Genomic DNA, 26,674 nt, shown 5'->3' on the forward strand with positions numbered 1-26,674 from the left:
ACCTGAGCTGGAACCAAATAGGCCAGGGCAATAGTGGACATCTCGTGACCTTCACTCTAGAAGCCAGGCCTTCTCATTCATCCCTAGACCCTGGGCTTGGGGACCCCTCTCTGGTTCTCTGAGTGTACAAGACTAGGTCTGGTGGAGGGGCAATAAAATGCTACGGGTAAGGCAGGGCCTCTGGGGTCAGCTGCACCTTAGGCTTACTAGAGAGTATGCTTCCCAGTCCTGAGAGGTTCCAAGCCAAAGCAGCAGGGACAGCCACCTGCTGCCGGTTGCTATGCAGGCGCTGTCACGCTGTCGCTGTCACCGCTGTCACCATTGTCACCGTTGTGCCTATTAGGGGCTACGGGCTGGCTGCAGCTTGGGCATATGTCATGCAGCCATAGCCACAACCGGTGACTCAGACGGTTAAAAAAAGGAGCAGTCCCGAGCAGTGACTCAACTGGCTCTGGAGGGGTTGGGTGGGTCTGGCTGGGACAAAATGGGGTGGTCGGAGTTTATTTTTGGCAGGGTGGGGCCAAGCTAGGGGGTGGAAGATGGGAACCCGGGGGTGGAGGGAAGCTCTCATTCTGGGAGAGCCCCAGGGTCTGGGGCTAACTTTGGGAAGTGATTCCCAATGCCAGAGAACACTGGCTCATCAGTGCCCTGAAGCCCATCTTACTGTGTGGCCCAGGACAAGCAGCTAGCTAGAAGCTGAGCCCCCCCCTCTCGTTCTTAAGAGCTTGGATTCAGAACTGGGAGATTAAAGTTCCCAGGCAGAGGCACAGAGAGGGACAGGGGTCTGTTGAAGGCCACACAGCAGGGGTCAGATATTTCAACCTGTCGCATAGTAAACATAGGCTCAAGTCCCCTACCTCTCTCTCAGATGTCACTAATTGGAGGAAGAAATCTCCGTCTCACTCCCTATTTCTAGAAGGGCTCAGCTGGGCTGCAGATGGGTGACCAGAAGCACACGGGCCCCAGATGCCTGGAGACAGAAACAGCCAGGGGTAGGCGCCTGGATTCTATTAGCACATCCGGGGAGCTAGCCTGTCCTTTCCCAATGCGCTATGAAATGAAGGCAGAGGTATCCACACAGTAGGATCTCTACCCGAGACTTGGGATTGGGTAGTCCTTCTTCCCAAGGGTTCTTCTGGAGTCACAGTGCTGGACTTCACACCCTGTAGACCTCTCTGGAAATTAACTTCTCACCTGTCCTCATGGGGCTCACACATGGACATCACCAGCATCCCAGAAATTTCTTTTCAACTTCTCTCAGCCTGCATTTCTGCCCGTTGCTATGTAGCTACCACTGCTGATTACAAGTGGTGTTAGTGGCCCTGTGGTACTCTGATGTCAAGCCACTTTATGTCAAGGTCATTGGGCTCTTGTCAGAATTGGACAGTGTATCAAGAAAAGCCCCGTGGGGTTGGCAGAGGGCAAGAAAAAGACAGGATTCTGTGTTCCCCTGCCCGTAAACAGTACTGGGGCCATTTCCCCCTGCCCACTTGCTTTCTCTGGGCCTGGGGTTTGAGTACCTTTGGACACTCACTTGGCACCCTCTGACTGAGTTTCAGCTGCCTGCCAGCTTAGGGTGCCTTGTTCAGGGCTCTCAGCTAGTGGGAAGCGGGCTCTGGGCACTCAGGAGGGGCCTCCTGTTCCTGTAGGTGAGCAGGGCAGAACCTGAGCCCTCAAGCGAGATAGACGTGGAGCCCTGACTCCACTTTGTGAGGGGTCCTGGCCTGGGGGTGCGGTGAGTGGGCAGCAGTCGGCTGGCAGCCTTCACTGAGTCCTTGCCTTGGAACCTTTCCTAAGCAGGAGCACCTCACAGCTGAGCCATCCACCTCAGAAAGACAGGAGGAACCGAATACCAGCAACTTCGGGCACAAGGGCTCATAGACTGTTTGTTTATTCCAGGCCTCGGTCTGGCTTCCTTGTCTTTAACACATGTGAGAAGCAGGAATTATTCTTTCCTGTTTTATAAAAGACTAACTGGAGGCTCAGAGGGGGCCAAGCCAAGGTCACACGAGAGTGTTAGCGCTGGAATCTAATCCCAGATGAGCGCTCTAACACTCTGTTTGTAACCACTGTGCCTAGCCTCTTGCCTCCCCATAGAAGGTCCAGCCCAGGGCTGAGAGCAGGAGAGGTGGGGGTTGAGTCAAAATGAGAATAGGAAAGGAACTCATCCATAGCCCAGAGACTCCCCAAAATGGTGATTTGTTCTCCCTCTGCCAGGAGGGGGTGGGGAGGCAAGGCTGCCTTGCCCCAGCTGCAGCAGGGAGGAACTCTCCTCGTGGGAATCAGCATCCTGGGCCCATTGATATTTATAGCTGCCCCCTCCTGAAATGTGGGCGGGGAAGGGTTTGCTCTTAGGTGGGAACGGAAGTTGGTCTCCTCTCCCCAGTCTCCTCTGCTCCCCAGAGAGCAGATTGGCCCAGACTTAGTCAGAGATCCTTCCTGGGCCAGGGTGTGTGTCCTGAATTGGGGGGCTTCCCCTAGGGCTTGCCGGCTTGGAACCTGGACCTTGTTCTTGCCAGAGATCACGGAACAATGCACTGTGTGTGTGTATGTGTACATGTGGGCACACACATGTTCACGCACCCACACCTGCTGAGTGTCTATCCCTGGGTCAGGAGACAGAGGGACGGTGAAAGTAGGTTGCTTTATACAGGGCCCCAAGAGAAAAGCTTACTAGGCTATAGGTCTCAGAGCCGTTAGTGGTAAAAAGACTTTTTACCATAAGTGGTAAAAAGAAGCCGTGGTGATGAAGCTCAAAGGATTGGGGAAGGGAAGTCCAGTTGTGGAGACCAGCTGGAGCAGATGTGGAAGGGTGCTGGGAATAGCAGATGCTAACTGGCTGGCTCAGTCAGATACTAGGACATGATTCACCTTGACCTTGGAGGCTGCTGCACTGTAGGGAGGGAAGGGCACAGGGTAGCAATGGTGTGGGGTCTGCTGGCAGTGAGACAATGACGCTTTTGCCCACTTGAATGTTCAGGAATCCTATTTGATTGTAGGAGTGGCAGAGTGGGAGTATAAGACAGGAGAAACCTCAGAGTCTGGGTGTGAGGAGGCTGTGTTCAGGGGCTCCTCCCTGCCTTCAGGCTTCCCGCTGAACTGCCCGGAGAAGGACTCCACGGGAAACCCCACAATCAGTCTTGAGTGGGATTTTTTTCAATCTGTCTCTCTCTCTTTCTCTCTCCTCCTCCCTCTTTTCTCTCTGCCATAGAATCTTCTAGTAAAACAGTATATTTTCGTTTTGTTTTGTTTTTTTGACACAGGATCTCACTCACTATCGAGTCTAGAATGTTTAAGGGCCTTAGACTCACTATTTAGCCAAGAATGACCTTGAAATCCAGATCCTTCTGCTTCTATCGCCAAGTCTTGGGATAACAGGTGCATGCCATCACACTCAGTGTATGTGGTTCTGCTAGGGACTTCACACATGCTAGACAAGCTGCCAAAGAAGCTGCATCGCTAGCCTAACATTATACCATCATCATCATCATCATCACCACCACCATCATCATCATCACCACCACCATCATCATCCTAATCATCACCATCATCACCATCACCACCACCATCATCATCATCACCATCATCATCATCAATTTTGAGACAGGGTCTTGCTATATAGCCTAGGCTGGACATGAACATTCAATCTCACTTCTTCCTCTTGAGTACAGGGATTATAGTAATGTGCTATCACTCCTGGCAAAAAGGACATAAAACTCAATCTATAAACATTTGTTCAGGAAGCTGCTCCATGTGCACTGGGTCAGACAGGCATCCCATAGTCCCAGAATCATATACCTCCAGGTGGGCTGCAGTGTGACCCCTGGGGGCACTTTGAGGCACATTCTGAAATCCCTGGTCAGCACAGTGACCTCCACAGCCCTCAGTGGAACACCCCTGTGCTCAGTTATGTGTTCAAGAGCCAGGAAGAAGGAGATGAGACATCTGCTCCCACGGGGCTGCTGCTCCTGTGGGTGAGGTCACCGCCCATGCCAGGGAATAAGGACAAAGGGCAGGGAGGCCTGGCCCCCAATCTACTAAGGAAGCACTGTGTGACTCCAGGGCAAGCATCCTCTTGAGCCCTGCTGTGACCCACTTGGGGCTGGTCTAGAGTCAGTTTCTGCTGTTAGGTCTGTGGAGGCAGAGGGGGTGGGGACATACTGAAACATTTAAGTAAGCATGAGCCATGGCTGGCAGCCTGGCTAATGCACACCAGAGTTGGCAGAGCAGGCTCCTGCACAGGCTTTGAGCCGGCAGGCGTGGGCAGGCACTGAGCGAGAGGGACTGGTCAACAAGACAGGCACTGCTCTTGGCCAGGGCCACCCACGCTACCTCCAGAACATGGGCGATCCACACCACTAAGCCACCTTAACAGCAGCCCCAGGCTACAACCTATATCAGAGACAAATGTGTGGCTTCCTTTGCTGCCCTAGCTGGGAGTAGGTGGAGGCTTTTAATGGAGGATTTGCTACGAGGTAGGAGGGCTTGGAAAGGTGGGAACAACTGCTGGAGGGACCTGCACTTCTCTAGGAGACATCCCTCTTCTTGTGGGGTCGGGGGGCTGAGGTCACTAGTGGATACCTCTACCCTGCTGGCCTGATCTGGGACGGCCCACTCTGTTGGGATGAATGAGAATGCCTTGAGTGACTGGGGGGAGGTTTTACTTCTCTCTGAACCCTGTTTCCTCCTCTATAAAATGGGATGATTTCTGTCCAGCACCCAACGGGGCTGGCTCTGGAAGAAAATGATCAGGCTGTGTGATGAGCTGGCTTTACTCTCTTCCTGTTAGGAGATTTGGGTTCTCCTGGTGGCCAGAGGGCTAAGGAACCCTGCCTTAGAAAGGATCTGAACACGTAACTATTGGTGCTGATCCAGTTAATGCCCAGATTCCTTGCAGATTCAGCAATGAAGGTAATATGGTGCATCCAGACCCACCTTGTCTGCACTTAGAGCAAGAGTTTGATCTCTGGCAGGCTTTGCAGAATTGACATAGGCTGGGGCAGAGGGCATGCCGGAGGGGCTCTGGACATGGCCAGCACTTGTCGGGGAGTTAGTGAGACAGAGAACCAAAGAGGAAGCAGACCTAAATCCTAGCATATAGGCCCCTAATTTATCTGCTCCTGGTCTTGACCAGGAGGTACAGCTCTGCCCTGCCCGACCCTCAAGTCCCCCAAGGTACCACCCAAGCCCAGGTCTGTCTGGTAGAGGGCTGGAGGAGGCAGCAGCTACTCCTGCCCTTACTGCCTCTGTCACGCTCTGTGAGAGCAGTCGGATACCACCATGGCCTGTGCTTGTGGGTCCTCATGTGCGCGCCCCATCTGTGTGCACCAGTGAACAAGCAAGCATGGACGTCAGGGATATCCAAGTCCCCCTCCCCTACTTCATCCTGGGCAGCACGCCCAGTTCCCAGAGAGCCTATACACTTCCTGTGTGAGCTCCACACATGCCTGTTCCTTTCCCTGTGGCCCTCTCCCCTTCTGGTCCAAGCAACCAGCAGCCTGGCCCACCTGGCATGGCTTACCCTCCCCCATAGCCCTCCCCAGTCAGGCACTGCTAAAAGGCTCTTCTTGTCCTGCCTGGGCATGCGGACTCTGGGAGCGGGAGCTCAGTTATGTTTGGTTCTGGGGCAGCTTTTCTAGAGTCTGGGTGGGCTGAGTTAAGGCCCTGGCCTCTGCCCTGCCTCAGAGATCCGGGCCAGCGCGCACAGTGCAGACACAAGGTTCATCTGTCTCCACGCCACTGATGCCCTGTAAATCACTCTCAGAGCCAACAGAATCAATCCACTCTGACTCTCTTTCTAGTATCTGGGTCCCGGAGCACCACTGCCTTAAATGCCCCATCTCTTCAGATCTCCGTCCAGATAATCCTGACTGCTTCCGCTATGTAGGCCCACCTCAGTCCCTTATATCCCAGGCGAGGCCGGACCAGAGAAGAGGTATGAGAGTCAATGTCCCCAGAGCTGTACCCTGACACACCCCAGGTGCTGAGTTAGAGCCAAGCCTTCTTGCACTGGAAAGCCATCTTCTGTCTCCCAGCCTGTCTTTCGGACATCACTTTCACCTGGCCTCTGGTCCTTTGCCGAGGGCCTCCCACAGAGCTCAGAAAAGTGGACTCCATTTCTTCCTTTGGGCTCTTCTTGGGCATCTGGGGTTCTGCAAAGGCCTTAGACTTTGGCTTCCTCTCTGGGGGCTCATTTCTCCTGTCTGTACAGTTGAGATGTTGCCCCAAATAGTTGCCAAGAAAACTTGCCTTCCAGATCCCATGACCTGGATACTCTGGAATGCTGATAGGGTGCAGGGGAGCCACCCAAGTGTGCCCTGGCTGGGACAAGAGAACTCAAGTACCTCCAAGAGAGGTGTCGTAGTGACACTTTCCTCAGGCAGAGCCCAGGATGGGTCTGGTCAATTTGACTCCATGGGTCACGAAAGCCAGGCAGCATGGGATAGCTGGAGGCCCCACAAACAGAAATCAGCCTGGAGAAGAAGCACAGCCACCCCCTCCCCCGGACTCCTGATATTGGGCCGTGAGTTCAGCTCCCACGTATAAACCTCCTAGACAGTGTTGCAGTAACAGAGTTGGGTGTGCTATGCAGAAGCTCTGTCTGGCATAGGGGAGAATATCAGCTATTTCATCCTTCCTCCCTGCTCAGACTCTTGCTGAATCCAGGATGGGTCTATTGTTAGGCATAGGCACCAGGCTGCTCCCTGCGCTGTACCTGCACCCTCTTCTCCTTACCAACAGTGCCTAGGCTATGGGCTTCATTTTGCCATTTAAGGTTTCTGTGTCCCAGCCCAATGGCTCTTCCTGTCCTGTGCTCAAAATACGCCTTCCAGTCAGGCTGGTCTTTCTATTTCAACACCCTGTTACACCCACCTCCCGCCCCTGTCCAGGCTGAGGACCGCAGACAGGAGTGCAGACTCCCTTCCCAATCTCCAGGGGCCGAGTCAAGGACAGCTGGCCCACCCATCTGATTTCTTCCACACCTTGCATGTGGATCTTTCTCTACACAATTGGAAACTGCTCTTTGAATTTTACTTCATTTCTAACTCCTGAATTAACACAAATTATCTCCATTTCCCCCCTTCGTCTCCCCCCTTTTCTCTTTCACCCGTCTTCTTCCTTCTTCCCCTGCACTTTTTTATTTTTTGTTTGTCTTTGAGGCACTCTAGCTGAGACGGGTCTGCAACCCATTCTGAAGCCCAGGCTGGCCTTGAACCCACAGTGCAATCCTTTAACTTCAACCTCCCCAATGCTGGCATTGCAGGCACGCAATGCCACACCTGGTTCGGCTTGCCCATCTCTGCGCAGCCCTAGTGCTGTGCCTCACATTGTCAGTGCTAAGATGATATCTGGGAATTGTTCTCAGTTGAAGCCCATGTAGGTAGGGGCTACTGAGAACAACCTCTTGGCTGGAAACTGGGGCCTGGATGAGCCGAACCCCCAGCTACCTCAGGTGTTCCCTTCTCACGTCTCTCAGCTCTGTTCACCACCAGGGTTGTGGAATTTTAGAAAGCGAAGTCTGTGAAGCAGAAATGGTGAGCCTGTATCTACCCATGAGTCACATTAGTGCAGGGGGTCCCTCTCTGACTCATTCCCTTCTGGGTGCCTTGTGATCCCCTTCTTCAGAGCTGGTTTCCCCCATCGGATGAGAAGGGTGTGGTTTGGGTCCCTGGAAGGGAGACTCGAGTTCCTTCTCTGCTCTTAGTTGCTCTTGGAAATGGTCCTGAAGGAGGTAGGCTGAAGGCCTGATTCATACATGGGTAGTAGTGACTGATGGGCCCCGAGGCTGCAGATCTCACGGCACCTCAGTCCTCGTCTCCAGCAAAGGAAGAATGCTGTAATGCTAGGGTTCCTGGCTCTGTGACAGAGGCGGGGTGCACTAGCACCTCTCAGAAGGTACACTTCCATTCAGTCTGCTGGTCAGGCACCACAGCTAGGGACAGGGGGTGTGGCATGGGGTGCCCCAGGGCTGAGATATCTGAGGGGTAGAAGCCTTGACTCTGGGACCTGAAGAGGGGGTGCTTCTGTCTGTCACCAACCAGGTCCTTTCAGTGAGGAAAGCAGTGATGGGGGAAAAAAAGACATAAGGGTGGGTGTAGGTAGAGGCAGAAGCCAGCCAGCCCTGGCATGAAAGGCGGGGTGCAGAGCTATGAAAGGGTCCAGAGGCCAGGCACTGAGAGGAGGCCATGGCAGAGGTGTGCTGGGTACACACAGGGTGGGGCATGAAGCCTCCTCTTCACTTCCCACCGCACAACACTCCCCGTTTCTGGCTCAGAGTATCTGTGTTCAGGATGCCCACTTATTACTGCCACTGGGTGCTCTTTAAGTACCGCTACGGTCACCCCAAACCTGTCTGGCAAAGAGATTGGATAGCACTGAGGTGGCCTGAGTGACCTGGACCATCTGAGTGGGCAGAACCACGGCCCTTGGCAATCTGACTCCAGGGGCCCCTTTCCGCGGGTCTGACTTTCTAGGGTCAAGAAAGTCAGACAACCTGGGATAGCTGGAGTCCCGATAAACAGAGATCAAAGCTTTTCTCCCAGACCCTCAGGTTGGGGAAGAAGTACGGGCCCTTGGACTCTTGATCCTGGCCTGTGAGTGCAGCCTCCACATAGATCCCCTAGGCTGGGTCAGGGTCTCAGCCCCTCACTCACCGGGAGATGCAGATCTAACCAACAGGGCCAAAGTAAGAGCCAGGGTCAGGGCTGGAGCTGACAGCGGGTGTCCTGGGCCGAGAAGCATCGCGGCGGGCTGGGTGTCTGGACTTGAAAGGCTAGGGAACAGAGCGTGCCGAGTCTGGACAGCAGCGAGTCTCCAGTCGTAAGTCGAGGGAGCAGGGCTCCTCGCGCGGGCTAGGACGCAAGGGCTGTCCGGTACTTAACTCCGGGGGCGGGGCAGGCGCCGACCCGCGCTTGCTTTTCGGGCGGGGGTTCCCGATGTCTGCTCCCACCCCCAACCTTCTTAAAGGGGCCGTTCTGGGCTCCTGCTCTCGGTCAGGGTTGAAGAACTTTTACCGCGAAGGCAAACTCATGCCCTGTTTTAAGGATTTGGGACAAAGTGTCTGAACACTGCCTCCCAGAACACTGTGGGCAGGAATCGCTTAAGAATGGGAAAGGAAGTGTGAGCTGCAAGTCCTCTTCTGCCCTTGAGGGAATGGTGAGGGTTTAGCTGCCCCCACCGTCACAGGACTCTGAGGACTCCACTGAGCGGACCGCTAGGCAGGACCCTGAGTTTGGTCTCCTCTTTCAACAAACTGTACTTTCTCTGCCTGTAAAGACTACGGATCTCGACCCTACGGTTAGCTCAGTCCTGTGATAACATATGTTTCAAAACAACCCTCAAGGCAGGGGTTGAGCACCCTTCCCTCATTCTGTATAGGAGGCCCCCAGCTCAGAGTTCAGGGTCAAAGGCAGGTGCCTGGCCTTTCCTGCCAGGAGCCCAGGCCTCCTGACCTAAGAATCTGGGTGTTTTCCCTCGCCCCACTGCCTCCTGGAAATCTGGCCCTGGATTTAGCTCCTACCTAACAGCTTCAGGCTGGGGCCTTCTCCTCCTGGCTCCATCCCAGGCAAAAGCCTGCCTAGTCACAACCAGGAGCTGGAAAAAGCGGAGTATTGTGGCCTTTCCCAGTGCCTGTGTTTCTCCAGCCCCAGCTGCAACGGGACCCGGCTTAGGTTTCTCCAGTGTCCGAAGGTACCCCTGTACCTCTCTTCTGTCACACATATCCCTCCGCTGGGTTCCTTGCTGCAGCCCACGCTCCACTGTACACCCTCGTCCCAATCCTTGTCCCCAAGCAGCAGTCAGATCGAGTACATTTCATAACTTTCCACAGAACCCAGCCCCACGAACGGAGAATCTGAGGCTGAGCGAGATGAAAGGGGTGAGTAAGTTGATCTGGGCTAGTGTGAATTTATAAGGATTAAGTGTTTTAGTATGTTTCAAATGCCTACCCCAGGGGCTGGCATACAGTAGGTGCCTAGCATATATTTGTCTTGTATCCCCTTTCCATTCTGTACATTCCAGCACTTCACAGTTTGTATACAACTTACTCACCTCCCCCGACCCCATGGAGTATCATCTGTGAACCTTCAGCTTTCCCCTCGAGAGGCAGTTGTTTGTGTATAGTAGGTGTTCAATAAGTACCCGCTAAAACTGGCTAAGGTGCTATTTGTTACTATTTTACAGGAACTTTGACAAACTTAAGAACTATCCAGGCACCCTAGGTAGGTGAGGCCTTGAGTCCTCCTCTCTTGTTTTCCTTTTCTGAGTCAGCCAGGCACTTGGTCCTCATCAGGGGCCAATTACTGTCCAAATATGGATCCAGGGTTGGGGAGTGGAGGCTTCTGGGAATGTTAGGGGAAGAGAGTTTTAAGAATGAAAGGGAAAGGAGGTGTCTGCCTTTTTATGAATTAGAAACTTGAGGGGAGGTTCGCACTGGTCCCACACCGCCCAACTTCTCCCATCTTGCTTGGCCCCTACCCACAGATTTCGTTGCCCCCCCTCCCCCACCAGGAATCATTTGCCTGGGGATCCTTCAGACAAATAGCTGCTGCCCATCCCAAGGCTGAGATTTAAGACAGGATGAGCTCAGAGCCTTCCCCAGCCCCAGTTGGGGCTGGGAGACACAGACCTGAAGAAGAATGCAGCAGGCACTGCGTTCATGACCCAGCTTGTACATCTCTCCTGGGGGTTCCCAGTTTGTACAGCACTCACCAAGGGAAATAACTAGGCGGTAGAACACTTGCCTAGCATACACAAGGCCCTGGATTCAACCTTTATCACTGGGATGGTGGGGATGATGGACCCTGGGATTGCTCTGCAACACAGCATAAAAACTGGGCACGGGACTAAAGAGATAGCTCAGCAATTAAGAGTCCTTTCTGCCCTTGCAGAGAACCTGAGTTGATTCCCAGCCCTCGAATTGAGTGGCTCACAACTACCTGTACCTCCAGCTCCAGGGTCTCTGATAATCTTATAGTCTCCATGGGTACCTGCATACACGTCATACATTCACGTAAACACGCACAAAATAAAATTCATTAAAAAAAACTGGATGTGGTGACATAAGCCTTTAATCCTGACATTGGGGTAGAAGTAGGAGAATCGGAAATGCAAGTCATTTGCAACTACAAAGTTAGTGCCTGGGGTAGAGGGTGTGGGAGAGAGATTAAGAATTATTAGCCTGAGATCTTGACACCTTTGGAAATAAGTCTGTTTTCAGATGAAAGAGAAAGCTGCGGCTCTAAAGCTGAAGGGTCACTGGGGCTCTGGGCAGACAGGTTTGACCTCTGTTAGTCTGTAGCGTGAGACTTGAACCCTAGACTGAAGCTTTAGAATGGCTAATCATCTCCCACTGACTCAGAGCTGTGCTCTTGGATGTGGCTAGTGCCAGCTCTTCCGTTGTCCTCACCCCAGCCTCTAGGGCATGCCTGTCCTGAGCAGAGCTGACCCAAACCTCCCTGGCATTCTCAAGGTTGACTTTTGCCTCCATTCTGCCTGCTAACCTTTGCCATGACTTTCCTCGAGTTGGGCTGACCAGACATCCACAGGCAGCTTCTGTTGCCCCTACCTCCTTGGTCACATCTTTTCCCCTCAGGAAGCCCTCTCTGGCCTCTTTTCCCCACACTGAGCTTTCTGTGTAGACTCCATAGAATCTTCTCTCTAGTTAGACTGATGGGATGCGAGGGTAACTCAGTGCTTTTCCCACCCCCTACAGTGACACCTTTTTCACAGGACAGGACACCCAAGCAGACAAGGAAAGAGGATGGCTCAGAACATTCCACCTATAATATAAGTCAGAGGGTCACAAATTCTCTGAAGTTTCAATGATCTATAGTATATGCTGTCTCTGTTTCCCTAAGAACTCTAGGGGAATGAGACAACAGACACCTAAACGACTTCTACTCCCCACCAATGTTTAGCCCTGCAGATTGGCCAAGCTCTTTTGGTCACTTTTATTGTCCCCCATCCCCAGTGCATCTGGGACTAAGCATGCCAGCACTGGCAATGGCTGCAGCCCCACCCTGCCCTCAGCCTGGGTGTTTTGCACCCTGACCAACTGGCTCCACCCAAGGAGCCTGTGGCCAAAGCCAGCCTGCTGGTAAATGGCGTGTGCTTGTGCCCTCAAAGGGGCGGTGTCTGTGCCGCGCTGTGCTTCAGCTAGGCCCTGCCCTTAGGGAATTGGCCCTCTGCCATGAAGGACACAGAGCACAGACTACCCTGTGCAAGGGGACATGGGCTTTAGGTATTGGTTCCTTGGTTCTGTAGTTTCATAATCAGGAACTCCTCTGCAGAGCCTCAGGCGAAGCCTCTGTTAGGAGTGGTCTTGCTCCAGCTTCTGGCCCAGGAGCTGGTGGGGCTCCTCCAAGTGCAGGCAGCCAGACTCCAGCGGGCAGGAGCAGTTAGTCCCAACAATTACACAATTCAGAAGCTGAAAAGTTGTATTTGCTGCTTTAGGAGCAAGGCTGTGGATGGGAGGCCAATGGGGAACATTGCTTTTCCAACCCCTGGGAGGGGGGCTCTGGGCCACGCCTATGCCATATTTGGGGCTATGGGGTGGGGACAGGAGTGGTCTACCCTCTCAGGGCCTCTCAGGTTCCCCAGAGCAGACTCTCCCCCTGCCATACCGTGTCCACAAAGGCTTGTGGCTTCAGTGGCTGTGACCAGCTGGCCACAGCTGACTCCTCTGGGATGTGCTATTTCTAAATATTAGTTCATGCTGTTAACCCTTGCTGTGCTGTATGCTGTTAGCCCTTGCTGTGCTGTTCTGATGGACAGTGACCACCTGCAGAGACAGCCTCAGGGAGGGGGGCTGAATGGGCCCCAGCTAGGTGGAAAATCTGTGCGTGTACTCGCTCAGGGTCCGGCATGCGTTGGCCACCTTTGAGGGGTTCGGCTGGGTCTCTTGGAAGGATGAGAAATACCTGCTTGGGCCTGGGACCAACGCTTGTAACGGCTTTAGATGTGGGTCTGAGCTGGCGGCCCGGGTAGGGAAATGGAAAGAATGTGGGGTGAGGAGCCAGCAGCCGGGTCTTGCCAACCCTTTTCTGTGTGCCTTGGAAGAGTCACGTCACCTATCTGTGCTTTCCCCTCCTCTGTACAGAGCCACCATGATCCTGGGCTGATGGTCTCTAGCTGAGACAGGGAGGCTTTGCAAACCCAAGGGCAGAGCCTGGAGCTTCTCACTCTTTGTTTATGACTCTCAGGATTCCTTTAGGAGAGGGACCTGGAGCAAGCTGGTGGGGCTACACCCTGTCTGGAGCTTGTACGCTACACAAACCTGCACAGCCTGGGCGGTGGCCATTCCTGGGTCATTGACTACTTGTCCTAGTGAAAATCCTCCTGGGGGAGCCGGGGAGAAGACTGAGTGCATGTGTGAGAACCTGAGATTTTATCCCCGGTACCCATGCAGAAAGCTAAGAATGGCCTAGCCTGTAATCCCAGATCTGGGAGGTAGTTATAGGCAGTTTCTGGGAGTTTGCTGGCTAGCCAGTTTGTTTTAAAACTGGGAGCTCTGCATTTGGTGAAAGATTCTGTCTCAAAAATAAGGTGGAGAGAGGTCTGGAGAGATGGCTTAGCTGATAAGAATGTGCATCACTCTTTCAGAGGATCTGAGTTCAATTCCCAGCATCCATACCAGGTAACTCCCCCCACCACCCCGAGACAGGGTTTCTCTGTAGCTTTGGAGCCTGTCCTGGTGCTAGCTTTTGTAGACCAGGCTGGCCTCGAAATCACAGAGATCCGCCTGCCTCTGCCTCCTGAGTGCTGGGATTAAAGGCGTGCGCCACCACCGCCCAGCTATACCAAGCAACTTACAACTGCCTGAACCCCCAGCTCCAGGGATCTGATGTCTCTGGCTTCCTGGGCACTCCCTTACTACATATGGCAAAGGCAAACACACTCAGGAAGACAAACATATATAGGATTAAAAATAAAATAAATCTCTAAAAAGAATAAGTTTGAAAGTGTTAGAGAAAGACAGCTCACATTAATCTCTGGCCTCCACATGCCCAGGCAAACACACCAGCACATACATGCATGTAACACCCACACACACAACTTCACAGTAGCCAGTCCATGAGAAGCCTCCAGTGGTCTCCATCTGGTAGTCTTTCCATTCTGGTGCAGCCCCTGCCCTGGATGAATAGAGCTGCCCCCTGTGCACCCAGGAAGGGCAGAAAGGATGGTGCAGACTCCAAGGCAAGGTCACAGTGGTATGGTGGCTTCTGCTTTGCTGCCTCCAGTCACTCGCTGTGAGTGGCCATTCCACGAACAAGGCCAGGTAAGTGTCCTGTGGAAGGCCATGTGGGGTTGAGCTGAGGGGTCTCACTAACCATCAGAACCAACTCACCTGTTATGAGAACACACCATCTTTGGGTATGTCTGGATCTGCCAGCTCTCCAAGTACATTTTTTGATGACTGTGGGCCCTGCTGCTATCTTGACTGCTCCCTCCCAAGAGCTCTAGAACCAGAATCTCCAGCCAGACCTCTTCCAAATTCCCAAAGCCCAGGTCCTGTGAGAGACAGGAGACTGCTGTGGTAAGCGCCCTGTATTTTGTGACAGTAGATAGTGGGTGTAACGCTGCACAGCTGCCTGCCAAGGGTGGGCCAGTGAGGGAGATGGTCCTGTGTCTGCACTCAGAAAGGATCCTCTGCTCCTGCTGGTAGAGTGGCACTCTTCTGACCAACCAGTACAAAGAATTCACGTACTCAAATTTCCTCTGCTGAGGGTTGAACTCAGGCTCATCCAGCTAGTCCTGCCTGAGCTGAACATTCAGCCCCTCAAAGGATTTTCTTCTTTTTTTTAAAAAAATTTTTTTAAAATATTTATTTACTTATTATGTATACAATGTTCTGCCTGCATGTGTCCCTGCAGGCCAGAAGTTGGCACCAGATCCTATTACAGGTGGTTGTGAGCCACCATGTGATTGCTGGGAATTGAACTCAGGACCTCTGGAAGAACAATCGGTGCTCTTAACCGCTGAGCCATCTCTCTAGCCCCAGATTTTTTTTCTTCCAGGATGTATACATGTTGTATATTCATGTGTTTATGTGAGTGTATATATGGGAACACTGTGTGGTGTGTGTATACATTTGTGCACATGCATGTTGAGAACAGAGCTCAATGTCAGGTGTCTTCCTTAATCGCTGCACATCTTATTTTTAATTTCTGTGTGTGCACAAATACGTGTGACAGCCCATGAGTGAAAGTCAGAGGGCTGCTTCTCTCGGGCATTATTTCTCTCCTACCACTTGGGTCCCAGGGTTTATATTTAGATCTTCAGTCTTGGTGGCAAGTGCCTTTACCCGCCGAGCTGTCTAGCCAGTCCTTCACGTTAGCTTCCTTATTATTATTTGTGTGTGTGTGTGTGTGTGTGTGTGCCACTTGTGTGGAGGTGCTGGTAGAGGCCAGAAGATGTCAGATCTGCTGCAACTGAAATTACAGGCATTTGGGAGCCAATGGCATGGTGCTGTCAACGGAACGCAGGTCCTTTGGAAGAGTTTAACCATGGAGCCATTCTCCAGTCCCCCCGCTGTGGCACAGGATCTTGACCCTGAACCTGGACCTCATTGATTAGACTGACTGGACAAAGTGCTCCTATCTGCCTCTCTCTGCTCTCAGCCGCTGCTCCTTGGCGCTGGAGTTGTAGAGGTGTGCAGTCGTCCCTGGCTTTTACCAGGTGCTGGGGATCTGAACACAGGCACTCATGAGTCTGTGGCCGGTACTTTATCAACAGATTCATCACCCCTCTCTCAAGAAAGATTTCTTATTTGTAGACCAGGTGCCAGGCACTATGCTTGAGGGGGGCATTGGTGACACGGGGGTGACTAATATATAGGAGCCTGACTTTTCGGGACTTAGAAATTCCCCAAAATGACTTGGGGATTAGTTGGGCAGTAAAGACAAGAAAGGTGTGCAGGACAAGCCCAAGGCTCAGGCACTAAGTTGGATTTGTAGGGTGACACACTGAGATGAACTAGGGATGGGGGACATCTCACAAGAAGTTTTTTGGAGGCTAGGGATGTAGCTTAGTTGATAGAAGGCTGGTGTAGCATATACAAAGTCCTAGGTCTGATCAGAAATACCGAATAAAACCAGGCACAGTTGGGAAGATGTGGCTTACACTTGGGAAGTAGAGACAGGAGGACCAGAAGTGCAAGGTCATTCTCAACTACAGCGTGAGTTTGGCATGTTGATTTTTCTCTCATGCGAAACCCGAGTGGCATGGTGCAGGCATAAGCCTAATGCTGCTGAGAATATAGGAGGAACAGAGAAATGTTAGGCAATTGTTGATGTGCCGTTAGTGAAGGAGCCACAAGAGGAGAGGGGACTGCCTTGGGCAGATGAAGAGTGAGATGAAGTGAGACAAAGGTCCAGATCTGAGCTTGGAAGAACCAGGTGCTGATTTTTAAATTTTTCTTCTCTTTCTTCTCTTTCCTCTCCCTGCCCCTCCCCTCCCCTCCTCTTCGCTCTCCCCTCCCCTCCACTTCCTTTCCCTCCCCTCCTCTCCTTTCTTCTCTTTGTCCTCTTCTCTAGTGCCAGTTCTTTTTCTGTCTCGTGTGTGTGTGTGTGTGTGTGTGTGTGGTGTGTGTGTGGTGTGTGTGTGTGTGAACCACCTCTGGTGTCAGTTCTTGCCTTCCCCCTTGTTCTGGCAGAACCTCTTATTGTCTGCTGCTGTGTATGTCGGGGTAGTTGGCCCTCAACTTCCCTGAACTCTCCTGCCTTGGCCCTCCATCTCATAGGAGCTCGAGGATTGCAAACACATGCTACTGAGCCTGGGTTTGTGTGGGCTCTGAAGATCCCAATTGGGTCCTCGCACTCACATGGCAAGTGCTTTACTCACGGAGCCTGATAACATTTTACTCTCTATTGATTTGTTATTGCACACAGTTTTAGACGTACATAAAAGTGGCAAAATTATTACAAATACTTCTCGCACACCCTTCACCTAGATTTCCTAGGTGTTAATATTTTACCACACTTTCATTTGTTTTGAGACAGGGTCTCTATGCAGCCCTGATTATTCCGGAACTCTACATCAATCTGCGCTGGTCTAGTCTCCACAATAGTGTACACCAGGCTGGTCAAAATCACAGAGACCTGCCTGTCTCTGCCTCCGGAGCGTTGGACTAAAAGCAGGCGCCATGACACTCAGTACTTTCCCTTTAAACAAGTCGGTATGTGTTTTCTAGGAGCAAAGACCTTCCCTTTTAGGAGTGCAGTGCTCAATCAGGAAAGAAACATGGCTACACTTTGAAATAAACCATAGACTTATTTCTGCTTTGATCAATTTTCGTAACGACTTCCTTTGCATCAAAAGCAAGCCCTGCCTTCTGTGTTGCATTGAGCTGTGTGACTTTTGGAGTTTTTATAAGTCTAGCACAGTTCTTCAGGATTTCTTTATTTTCTGTGATACTGGCTTTTCTTTCTTCTTTCTTTTTTTTTTTTTCTTTTTTTGACTCCAGGCTAGTTATCTTGTGGATGAATCTTGACTTGTCCCGTATTCTTTTGTTTGATTCAGATTCTGTATCTTTGTGGAGCACAGTCAGAGTGATGCTGTGGCCTCCTTGCGTCAGCCTACCAGGAGGCACCAGCAGCTCCCTTGGTGGGCCTTTGTTTTGTTTGCCTTTGTTTGTTTTTTTATTTTAAAAAATTGGGGAATGAGGTGTGGTGTTTTATGCCTTTTGACCCAGCACTGGGAAGGCAGAGACAAGTAATCTCTGTGAGAGCTCGAGGCCAGCTTGGTCTACATAGCAATTTCCAGGACATCCTAGAGTACATGGTGAGAGCTGTACCGGCCCCCCAATAAACTGGGGCCAGTAGGATAGTTTAGTGGGTGGAAGCGCTCTCTAACTGAACAACCCAAGTTTAATCCTTGGACCCCACAGTGGGAGGAAAAAACTGACTCCCCAGAGTTGTCCTCTCACCTCTACGAATGCACTGTGGCATGCACACACCCAGACAACACACAATAACCGAATAATAGAATAACAAAAAACTTTTGTGCGAGATCTATGTGTATGTACACCTGTGTGAAAGCCAGAGGCCAGCCACTATCGGGTGTCTTTCTTGATTGCTCCCCACCTCCTCTGTTGAGGTAACGTCTCTCCCTGCACCTGGAACTCACTGATTAGGTGAACTGAATGGTCAGGCATTGCTCCCCAGTGCTGGGATCAGGCAGGCACACACTGCTCCGCACAGCTGACTATGTGGATCCTTGGAGTCTGAACTCAGATCTTCATGCATGCACAGCAAGTTATCTTCACATGTATCACCTGGGAGAGGGAGAGCCCGCGAGACTGCATCCACAGAAACTTACTATTTTCTGTTTCGTGATTAATAAGCGTTTGCCAGTACGGAAAGGTCAGGGTGAGGAAGAAGAGCCAGAAGAAAGCCTGCAAAGAGACAGCCAAAACCAGAAAAGGAAAACCAGGAGGAAGTCCTGGAGCCGGGAGAGGTTCTGCGGGATGCAGGGTGTGGTCAGTTGTGTTGGCCAGTGCTGCCAAGAGGCCAAATCAGAAGATGCTGCCTGCAGGTCTGTGGGCATCTAGTCCAGCCTGGCTTGGGTGGAGCACTAGGCTTAAAGCCAGCTTCCAGTGAGTCAAGAAGGAAAGAGAGGCAAGACTGGCCACCGCAAGAGAAAACACCCTCTGAGTAAATGTGTCTGTGAACAGGCAGAGAGGGGCAGGTGGGTACAGAGACATGGATGGGTTCTAGGGCAGAGTTGTTTTTTATTTTTTAAAAAGAATTATTATTTTTATGTGTGTGTGTGTGTGTGTGTGTGTGTGTATGTGTGTTTGAGTGTGTGCATATACCACATGCATGCAGGGCACTAGAGGGCAGGAGAGGGTATCGGACCCCCTAGAACTGTAGTTATAGGTGGTTATGAGTCACCCGATGTGGGTTCTAGGAGCTGAACCCCAGTCCTCTGGAAGAACTTCAGGTGTTCTTGACCACTGAGCCATTTGTCCAGTCTCCAGAAGCACAGTTTTTTAGCAGACGGAAGGGACCTTAGATGTCAGAAGTGGCAGATGACGCATGGAACTCTGAGGAGAAGCAGCCATGCTTCTGTTGGGAAGTGGAAGAAGGTCGGCCTGGCTGAGAGGGCGGCAGCTACAGCAGGGCTTCATGGCCTGCTTTCGCTAGGCGCCCGTGAGTAGGAACCAAATGGAGCCCTACTCATGCAGAGGGGAGTAAGACATGCTGGGACAACGTTTGGGGAGAGGGGAGCAAGCTGCCCAGAGGTGGGGCTCATTGAGGTTGCCAAATCCACGGTTGAGAGCTCTGAAAGCAGGAAGGGCCTGAGGGTGAGGAGGAGTCAGGTGTCTCCTAGAGCCTGCTAGGGAGTAGGAGATGGGAAGGCTGGTGTCCAGAGGGAGGTTATGGAAAACCCAGGGACACTGTTGGGGGAGCAGGGCCTGAGAGGGAGTTGGCAGAGATCTTGGCACAAGAGGAGGATCAGGTATTGATTGGGGAGTGGGCCCTAGGTGAGCCACAGTTACCAGGGTCAGGGCAGGAGTTAGAAGGGCAGAGGCAGTCATGAAGCAGGGCCCCCAGGTTGTAAGTGAGGGACAGCTGGCACTGAGAAGCTGAGGAGCCACTGGAACCCACGTGACAACGAGGGGACTCTAAGATACAAGGAGGGCCCGGGAGTGGAAGGGCTATCAGCTGGAGTGGGCCAAGTGCCTGCTTCAGGAGATCCCAGACTGCATCAGAGGTGGGGAGTTAGTGAGCACAGAGGGTGGAAGAGAAAGTTTAGGCCAGCTGAAGGTGGGGGAATCCGTTTCCTCAAGAAAGCTACGTCTTAGGACATGTGACAGGAATGGAAGAGACCCCTGGGAGGGGAGCATGTGGAGAATCCCACCAGGCAGGGGAGCGGACTGCCTGGGGTGCTCACAGGGTGAAGTGAGCAGTAGCAGTAAGATGTGGTCTCCCAGGAAAGGGACTGCTGCTTCTGGCCAGGAGCCAGCCTCTCTACTCTGAGCCTTTCCGTCCCTAGGAATCTTGATTCCCAGCTATCTGATGGTGACCAGGCTGGGTGGCTGCCACGAGATCATCACCACAGTGGCGACTCTGCGAGCAGCGAGGCCGTGACCTGAAGATCTTCCTGAACTTTGTGTCCTGGTTCCATTCCTGCCACTGATGAAGTTGGGGACTCTGGATAAGTCCTTAATTGTTGTGCGATATTCCTTTACACTGTGTGAGGATGTGTCATTGTGATTGGTTTAATAAAGGAGCCAAATGGCCATTAGCTAGGCAGGACTTATAGGAACAGAGAGCTCTGGGAGGAAGAAAGGCCACCGCCAGCCAGAGGGAGGAGGAGCGAGACATGCAGGAGGACAGATAAAAGCCACAAGTCATGTGGCACCACGTAGATGAACAGAAATGGGTTAGTTTAAGTTACAAGAGCTGGTGGGACAAGCCTAAGCTACAACCGAGCTTTTATAATCAATAAGTCTCTGTGTTGTTTTTTGTGAGCTGGAGACCCAAAGAAAAGCCCATCTGCATTTGATCCCTGTTGTGGTCTCAGTGTCCACACTGGAGTGGTGACAGACCCCATTTAAAGGCCACTACTCTCTGTCCTTTCGTTCCTATGAAGACCTTTCTTAACCTGGCTCACATTGAATCCCATTGGTGGACGGAAGATGGAGCCCTGCTTCCTCCTGAGCTCTTAGGGGTGAAGAGGTTTCTGGGGTTTTCCTAGCCCTGGGGTTCATCCCTCTATCATGTAGAGCCTGCATAGCCACTCCCGCCCTCCGTATTTCCTCACACACTCCCTCAGAGGTGCTCCCCACCATAGGCACGGGAAGCTGCTGCTGGGGACATCAGTGTGAGCCCTTTATCGCTCTCTGTTTGCCCTTCACTCTGTGTCTGAAATGTCACCATTAGGTAAGTATTCCTTTAGCTAGGTGTGGATGTTTAAATATATCATGCTCTGGCAAAGAAGTCTGGGAAGGGGCTGAGAGACAGTCACACCTCAGTGGGAAGACTGATAGAAGAGAGGACTTGTTTCAAAGTCTGGGAGAGAGAGGTGAAAGGGACGGGGGGGGGGGGAAGAAGGCCCCAGAGGGCTGTGGGGGTGAGCAGGAACCCTTCACCAAGGACCTACACACCCTTTCTCTTCCTGTCTCCAATGATAAGAGACCCACTGGTAGTGAGTAGCTGGCTCAAGGGCTGTGTCACTCCCTGCTCCCTTCTCAGACCAGGGTTATTGGGGAACGCTGAAGGCGTTCAACCTGGTTGGATGTAAGAGTGGGCAACGGAACTGAATTTTCCTGTAGCTGGGCTCCCAGCACAGAGCTGCTATGCCACAGTCCAGGCACCACGGCAACGGGGGAAATAAACACTCCGGCCTCACAGGACAAGTTCTGTCGCCGTGTGATGTCATCCTCGGCTCCAGTCACTGGGCCCCACACCTCTGTGGCTTCAGCTGCTGAGCCCAAGCTTCTTTCCCCACAACCCCCAGCCGTTTTGGAGTCTCTTAAGTGGGTTGGGTAGTGACGGAGGGGCCTGGGTAGGGCTCCTGGCTCCTGGCTCCCAGGCACTGTTTGTAATAGCTCATGTTTCCTCCCAGCCTTCACCATGAAACTCCCCAAGGGGGCCAGGAACTGTGTGTTCTACGCACAGCACCCGGAGAAGAGAGAAGACGTACCCTCATGGAAGGAAATAAAGCAGACCCCTGTTGTCATGGCCACAATCAAAGGTGAGAGCGGCCCTACCCTACGGCCTAGGCTAGGCCTCTCTGCTAGGCTGCTGCCAAGGGCCTAGACTGCCAGCTCTGCCTCCCATGGAGCCCCAGTAAACACTCCTCAAGACCTTACAGCAACCTGCACCTCCGGGCTAGGCCCACTCTCTGGCTCTGTGAGACAGGGAAGAGCGTTGGAGTGTGGGGGTGCACAGCATGGTTTGGGGAAAGGATTAGAGAGCTTTGCAAGGTGCTAGGGTTATAACCCAGGGGCCCATACAGTACAGGTGAGAACTCCACCACTCAGCTACTTCACCAGCCCTACTTTAGTGATTTCTTTTAATGGACACCAGGCATATGAGTTCTCACTAGGTCGTTACTGACTGATGATTACTTGGGAAGTGTTTCGGAGCAGTGATTAATGTTTGGGTTCTGTTGATCTCGCATCACCAGTTGCTGTAGCTGGATAGCTCTTTTTTTATTTTTATTTTTTTTAACATCAGTATTGTTATTTGTAAGATGGGAAATAAAGGAGTGTCTGTTTTAATAAGGTTGTCTAGAGGTTCAACTGAAATAACAGGATCAAATGGTTAGCATGAATCTTAGTATATACCAAGTTCTCAATTAACTGTGACTGTTGTCTTTCTGTAACAGGCTGCGGAACCACAGGAAATTGCATCTTAGCTCTGCATACTACCTTCCTTGTGGGGAACCAGCTCGATGCGCAGCTCTGTGGCAGCGTGCCATCAGCCAGAGCAAAGCCCCTTGTGTTCTCATGCTGCGCAGCACTGGGGGCCGAGGCCAAAGGTTGTCTCGTCTATCCTCACAGGTCCAGGGCCCGCCAAGTACCTCCGGCCATCCTGTACCGGCTACATAGCCCACGACACCTCCATGTTTCAGGAGCCAGCTTACAGCCTGCACAGGCGGCACACTGAGAAACGTGAGCGGTCCCAACTGTCTGTCCCTCAAGGGCCAGGGCTGCTGTCCAACATGCAGTCACAGGCCACTGGGGGCTGGGGCTGGTGAAGAAGGACTCAGAAGGAAACCAGTGATAGTTCCTAAGTGGATCCCCACATATGAAGGTAAAAGGTAGATCTCCCCAGGGAGCTGTGGGGGCCTAGAACTGTCACTGGCAGAGCAAGTCTCTCTTTCCCTGGGGATCTTTGGCTATGTGTGTCCCATATTCTGCTGGGGATGCTTGCAGTAGTCAAAGATGATGACCGGTGGCTGACAGCCAAGGCCCACAGTGAGATGAGAGGTTGGGTGGGGATACGGTCATGTGTTTTGGGGTCTGAGGTTTAGGGTGCCTACTTCCCCTTCCCCGATTCACATCCTTGGCAGAGAGGTTTCTTGGCTGGGACTGAGCCCTTTCTCAATGCTCACGGTAGCTACAGTGGTTGTCACTACCCTTGGCACCAACCCGGACGTGTCTGTGGTAGGAGACTGACCACACTGTGGTCTGCCTGTTCTTATCTGGTCCTGTCAGCAGCCTCCGGCAGTCAGGCACAGAAGGTCCCATTTTACAGATGAGGAAATCAAAGTACACAGACAGCTAAGAGGCAGAGGAACCTGAAGGGAGCCCTTGGTGGGGTGGCAGTTGTGCCAGGCAGGCCCCTCCTTGTCCCCCGCAGGGATCGTAGACATATGCAGCCCCGGGCCTTGCTATTTCTTGGATCCTAAAGCAACTCGCTTTGGAATATCTACCTGCCCTCAGGTCCCCATGGAGGAGCGCATCTCCAACCTACGTAAGATGGACGGGAAAGTGGGCCGGTGGGAGAACGTGGTATGGGAGGCGTCGGTTCTTAGAACCTGGGAAGGGGCAAAGCAGGGGCCGTATCTGAGAATGCTGGTATCTGCTCATTGTCATATCACCAGTGTTTAGTTAAGTCTGGTGGGACACAGTAGTAATTTCAGCACTTGGAAAGCTGTTCCAGGCCAGTCAGGATTCGATTAAAAAAAAAAAAAAGACACAAGTATCATGATGCTCCCCTCACTATGTATGGATTTCATGCATAGAAGTCAATGTTAAGATAGGCATTGTGTTATGATGTCACAGGGCCCATGTCAAAATAGCAATATTGTCATGTTAATGAGCTCACAGATTTAGTGACCTAAAGAGAATTTCCTGGTGCTATCATGGGGCATGGGGCAATGCCATCATGTTGACTGCCAATGAATCATTGCTACCATGACAAGGTTGGCTTTTGTTTGATGACAACAATGCCACCATCATGGTGACTATCTTGGTTCCCTTTTGCTGCCCATGGCACCATTTAGTCCTAATGTCCCTATGACTGCGCTGTTTTTTGTTTGTTTGTTTGTTTGTTTTGTTTTTGATGTCCCCAGGGCTGGGCAAGAACTCAACTTTCTCTAAGACCCAGCATCTGGCATCAGGATCTGTGAGGTTCTCCCCATCTTCCTCCCTTCCAGGCCTAAGCACCACTCCAGCCCCTTGCCACTACAACCTTGAGAAGACTCGCCCCCCTGGCGAACGTACGGCTCCCCAGTACACGTTTGGCTACCGGTGTCCATACAGAGTGATGGATCCCAACCCAGCCTCCAACAAGTACCAGCTGCCACGCTCGCTGGGGCCCAACACCCCTGTCTTACCAGCTGCCCCCTGCTATAGTCTGGGTTCCTCAAGCAAGAATTGGTTCTACAAAGAGGATATAGCAGGAGGCCCTGGACCTGCTATGCATGCCCGACCTGAGCCGTCCGTCTACCAGAACCGCAGCCCCGTGTATAGCGTGGCCAAGCGCTTTGCCTATCCACTGGACCACACACTTCGGCCTGGCCCTGGCTCCCACAACGTCCAGCTGGTCACTGTGCACAAGCCCCGCATACCCGCCTTCACCATGGGCATCAAACACTCGCCCCACTTGTGCCCACTGATTGTGGACATTCTCGACTGAGGCCACTGCTGGTGCATGCCCCTTCCTCCTCACAGATGCCATTTTTTCAATACCATATTGAGCGACATGATCATGGATTCCTGTAGCAGAGCTGGTGTCCGCTGAGTGGCCAGCACACAGAGGCATTAGATAAATATTTTTGCTTATTCATTTCTTTGTTTTGCAAACATTCTTAGCGGCTTCCTCTGGGTCTCCTGCTCTGGGTGAGGGACTGGGGATCCTTGGTTCATGTATTCTATATACATGGGATTTCAATGCTGGTCCCTAGGGGAAACAGCTATGTGACCTCCAGGGAACCTGGGCAGGCCCACCTTAGAGTGGCCACTGACAAACTATGTGGCTTTTCCCTGTGGTTCTCTGGGTCTCATAGTTCCTTCCCAAGTAGTGCCAGGATAGCCCTGGATGAAGTTATATGGCGACATCTCTGGTTCCTGTCAGGGGTCAGTCCTCAAGACAGGAGCAAAGAAGCCAGGAAGTGGGCAGAAGTGGGTGGGGTCATCTTGATTTGGGATGGGGAAAGACAGGCTCCTGGAGAAGAAGTTAAATAGATATTTAAAGACTGTTGGGGACAGGCAGAAGTTGTGACAGTGTGCAGGGTGTCCCAAGGGTACAAGCTGAATGGAACTCCAGCGAGGAGCTCTGCCTGAGCCCTGAGGGCTTTAGCTAGATAGGACACAGTGGTTTTGTATGTTTGTTTTGTAGCCCAAACCGTCCTCAGCCTTCCAAGTGTGGGATTAGTAGGCAACACTTACACCCAGTGAAGATAGTACTTGCAGAGGACCTCGGGCAGTTAGAGAAAGCCGGCCAGCATGGGAAGTGCTGGAGGTTGTGGTCAGCCTGCAGGCTACTGGGAGGAGGGCTGAGTTTCACATGCTATCTTTGGAGAGTCATTTGCTATATCCCCAATCTCAGCAGTTCAGCCTAGCAGAGGACATCAGTGTGACCAGGGGAGGGCAGCACCGCCTCAGCCCTCAGGGCCAGGCCTGGCTCCACCTGCTCTAGGTTGGCCTTCCAAGCAAGAATTTGCCATTCCTTGGCTCTTGATTCTTACCCACTGGCTCAGCCAGAAGGGGACCAGGGTCTGATGCCTTGTCCCCTCTTATTTTATTTTATTGAGACAGGGTATCTATTTGTAATCCTGGCTGTACCAGAACTTTCTACGTAGATCAGGCTGGCCTTGAACTCAGATATCTGCCAGCCACTACTACTCAGGACTGAGATTAAAGGTGTGTGCCACCATGCCCAGCTCCCTCCTTTGTTTTAAAACAGACTAGCTTTAAACTTACATTGCAGCCCAGGCAGGCCTTGAACTCAGGACCATCCTGCATCAGTCTTCAGAGTACCTGCAGGTTCTGGTCCTGCACCACCAGGCTTCCCAAATGATTCATCCTTGTAAGATCAAGAAGTATTCAGAATTTTTAAAAACACTGTTTTGTGTATGTGAGGTGTTCACATGTTTGCGCAAACATGTGAGTATGGGTACACATATGTGTGTATCTGAAGGCCAGGGTCAACATTAAGTGTCTGCCTCAAGTCAGGCAGGCAAATCTCTGTGAGTTCGAAGCCAGCCTGGTCTACCAAGTGAGTTCTAGGACAGTCAGAGCTAAACAATAAAACCCTGACTCAAGCAAAGGACAGATCTTGCAGTACAGCCCAGGCTGGCCTTGACCTTGTAAACTCCTGCTTTAGTTTCTGGGTGCTAGAATTTCAGGTGTGTGCCAGTACACCTGGGCTAACATGGAGATTTTGGCTGAAGTGAAAACTGAATTGAATAGAGCTAGGCAAGGATGGCGAAGAGCTGAGATCATTGTAGGAATATTAAAAGAGACCCAGCAATGTTTAGGAAAGAGGCTTGTAGCATCCACCCGGCTCAGAACCTTGAAGTCTCTTTCTCCCAGACCTGAGTCCACATCTGTCCCATCCTCCCCATACCTTGGCAAGGCTGGTCTGGGCAGGTTCTCCAGAGAGAGCAAGAGAGAGCGAGAGAGCGAGAGAGCGAGAGAGCGAGAGAGCGGAGAGAGAGAGAGAGAGAGAGAGAGAGAGAGAGAGAGAGTGCGAGAGCGAGCCTGCTCAGGGAC

The 26,674-nt window shown here is 52.0% G+C and overlaps 2 protein-coding genes across 4 annotated transcripts in view; one reads left to right on the forward strand and one right to left on the reverse strand.

Moving 5' to 3' along the window:
• Positions 1-8,860, reverse strand: part of Cspg4 (chondroitin sulfate proteoglycan 4) — a 35,369-nt gene extending 26,509 nt beyond the window's left edge. The window contains exon 1 of the mRNA XM_050119481.1: positions 8,655-8,860. Within this exon, the coding sequence (XP_049975438.1) occupies positions 8,655-8,742 (88 nt within the window). The 5' untranslated portion in view covers positions 8,743-8,860. The remainder of the gene's footprint in view (positions 1-8,654) is intronic.
• Cimap1c (ciliary microtubule associated protein 1C) overlaps positions 1-24,692 on the forward strand; it is a 32,269-nt gene extending 7,577 nt beyond the window's left edge. The window contains exons 2-6 of one of the 3 annotated variants that reach the window (XM_050119483.1): positions 19,999-20,888; positions 21,574-21,702; positions 22,514-22,624; positions 23,316-23,429; positions 24,115-24,692. In XM_050119483.1, coding sequence (XP_049975440.1) covers positions 20,876-20,888; positions 21,574-21,702; positions 22,514-22,624; positions 23,316-23,429; positions 24,115-24,596 — 849 coding nt within the window. In that variant the 5' untranslated portion in view covers positions 19,999-20,875 and the 3' untranslated portion in view covers positions 24,597-24,692. Of the gene's footprint in view, positions 1-19,998; positions 20,889-21,109; positions 21,485-21,573; positions 21,703-22,338; positions 22,625-23,315; positions 23,430-24,114 lie in introns of those variants that run through there. The other 2 variants (XM_050119484.1, XM_050119485.1) reach the window with 2 other exon arrangements.
• The last annotated feature ends 1,982 nt before the right edge of the window (positions 24,693-26,674 follow it).

The sequence above is a fragment of the Alexandromys fortis genome, unplaced genomic scaffold, assembly GCF_014885135.2.
Source record: "Alexandromys fortis isolate MF-2015 unplaced genomic scaffold, M_Fortis_MF-2015_v1.1 scaffold_167, whole genome shotgun sequence".
Lineage (NCBI taxonomy): Eukaryota > Metazoa > Chordata > Mammalia > Rodentia > Cricetidae > Alexandromys > Alexandromys fortis.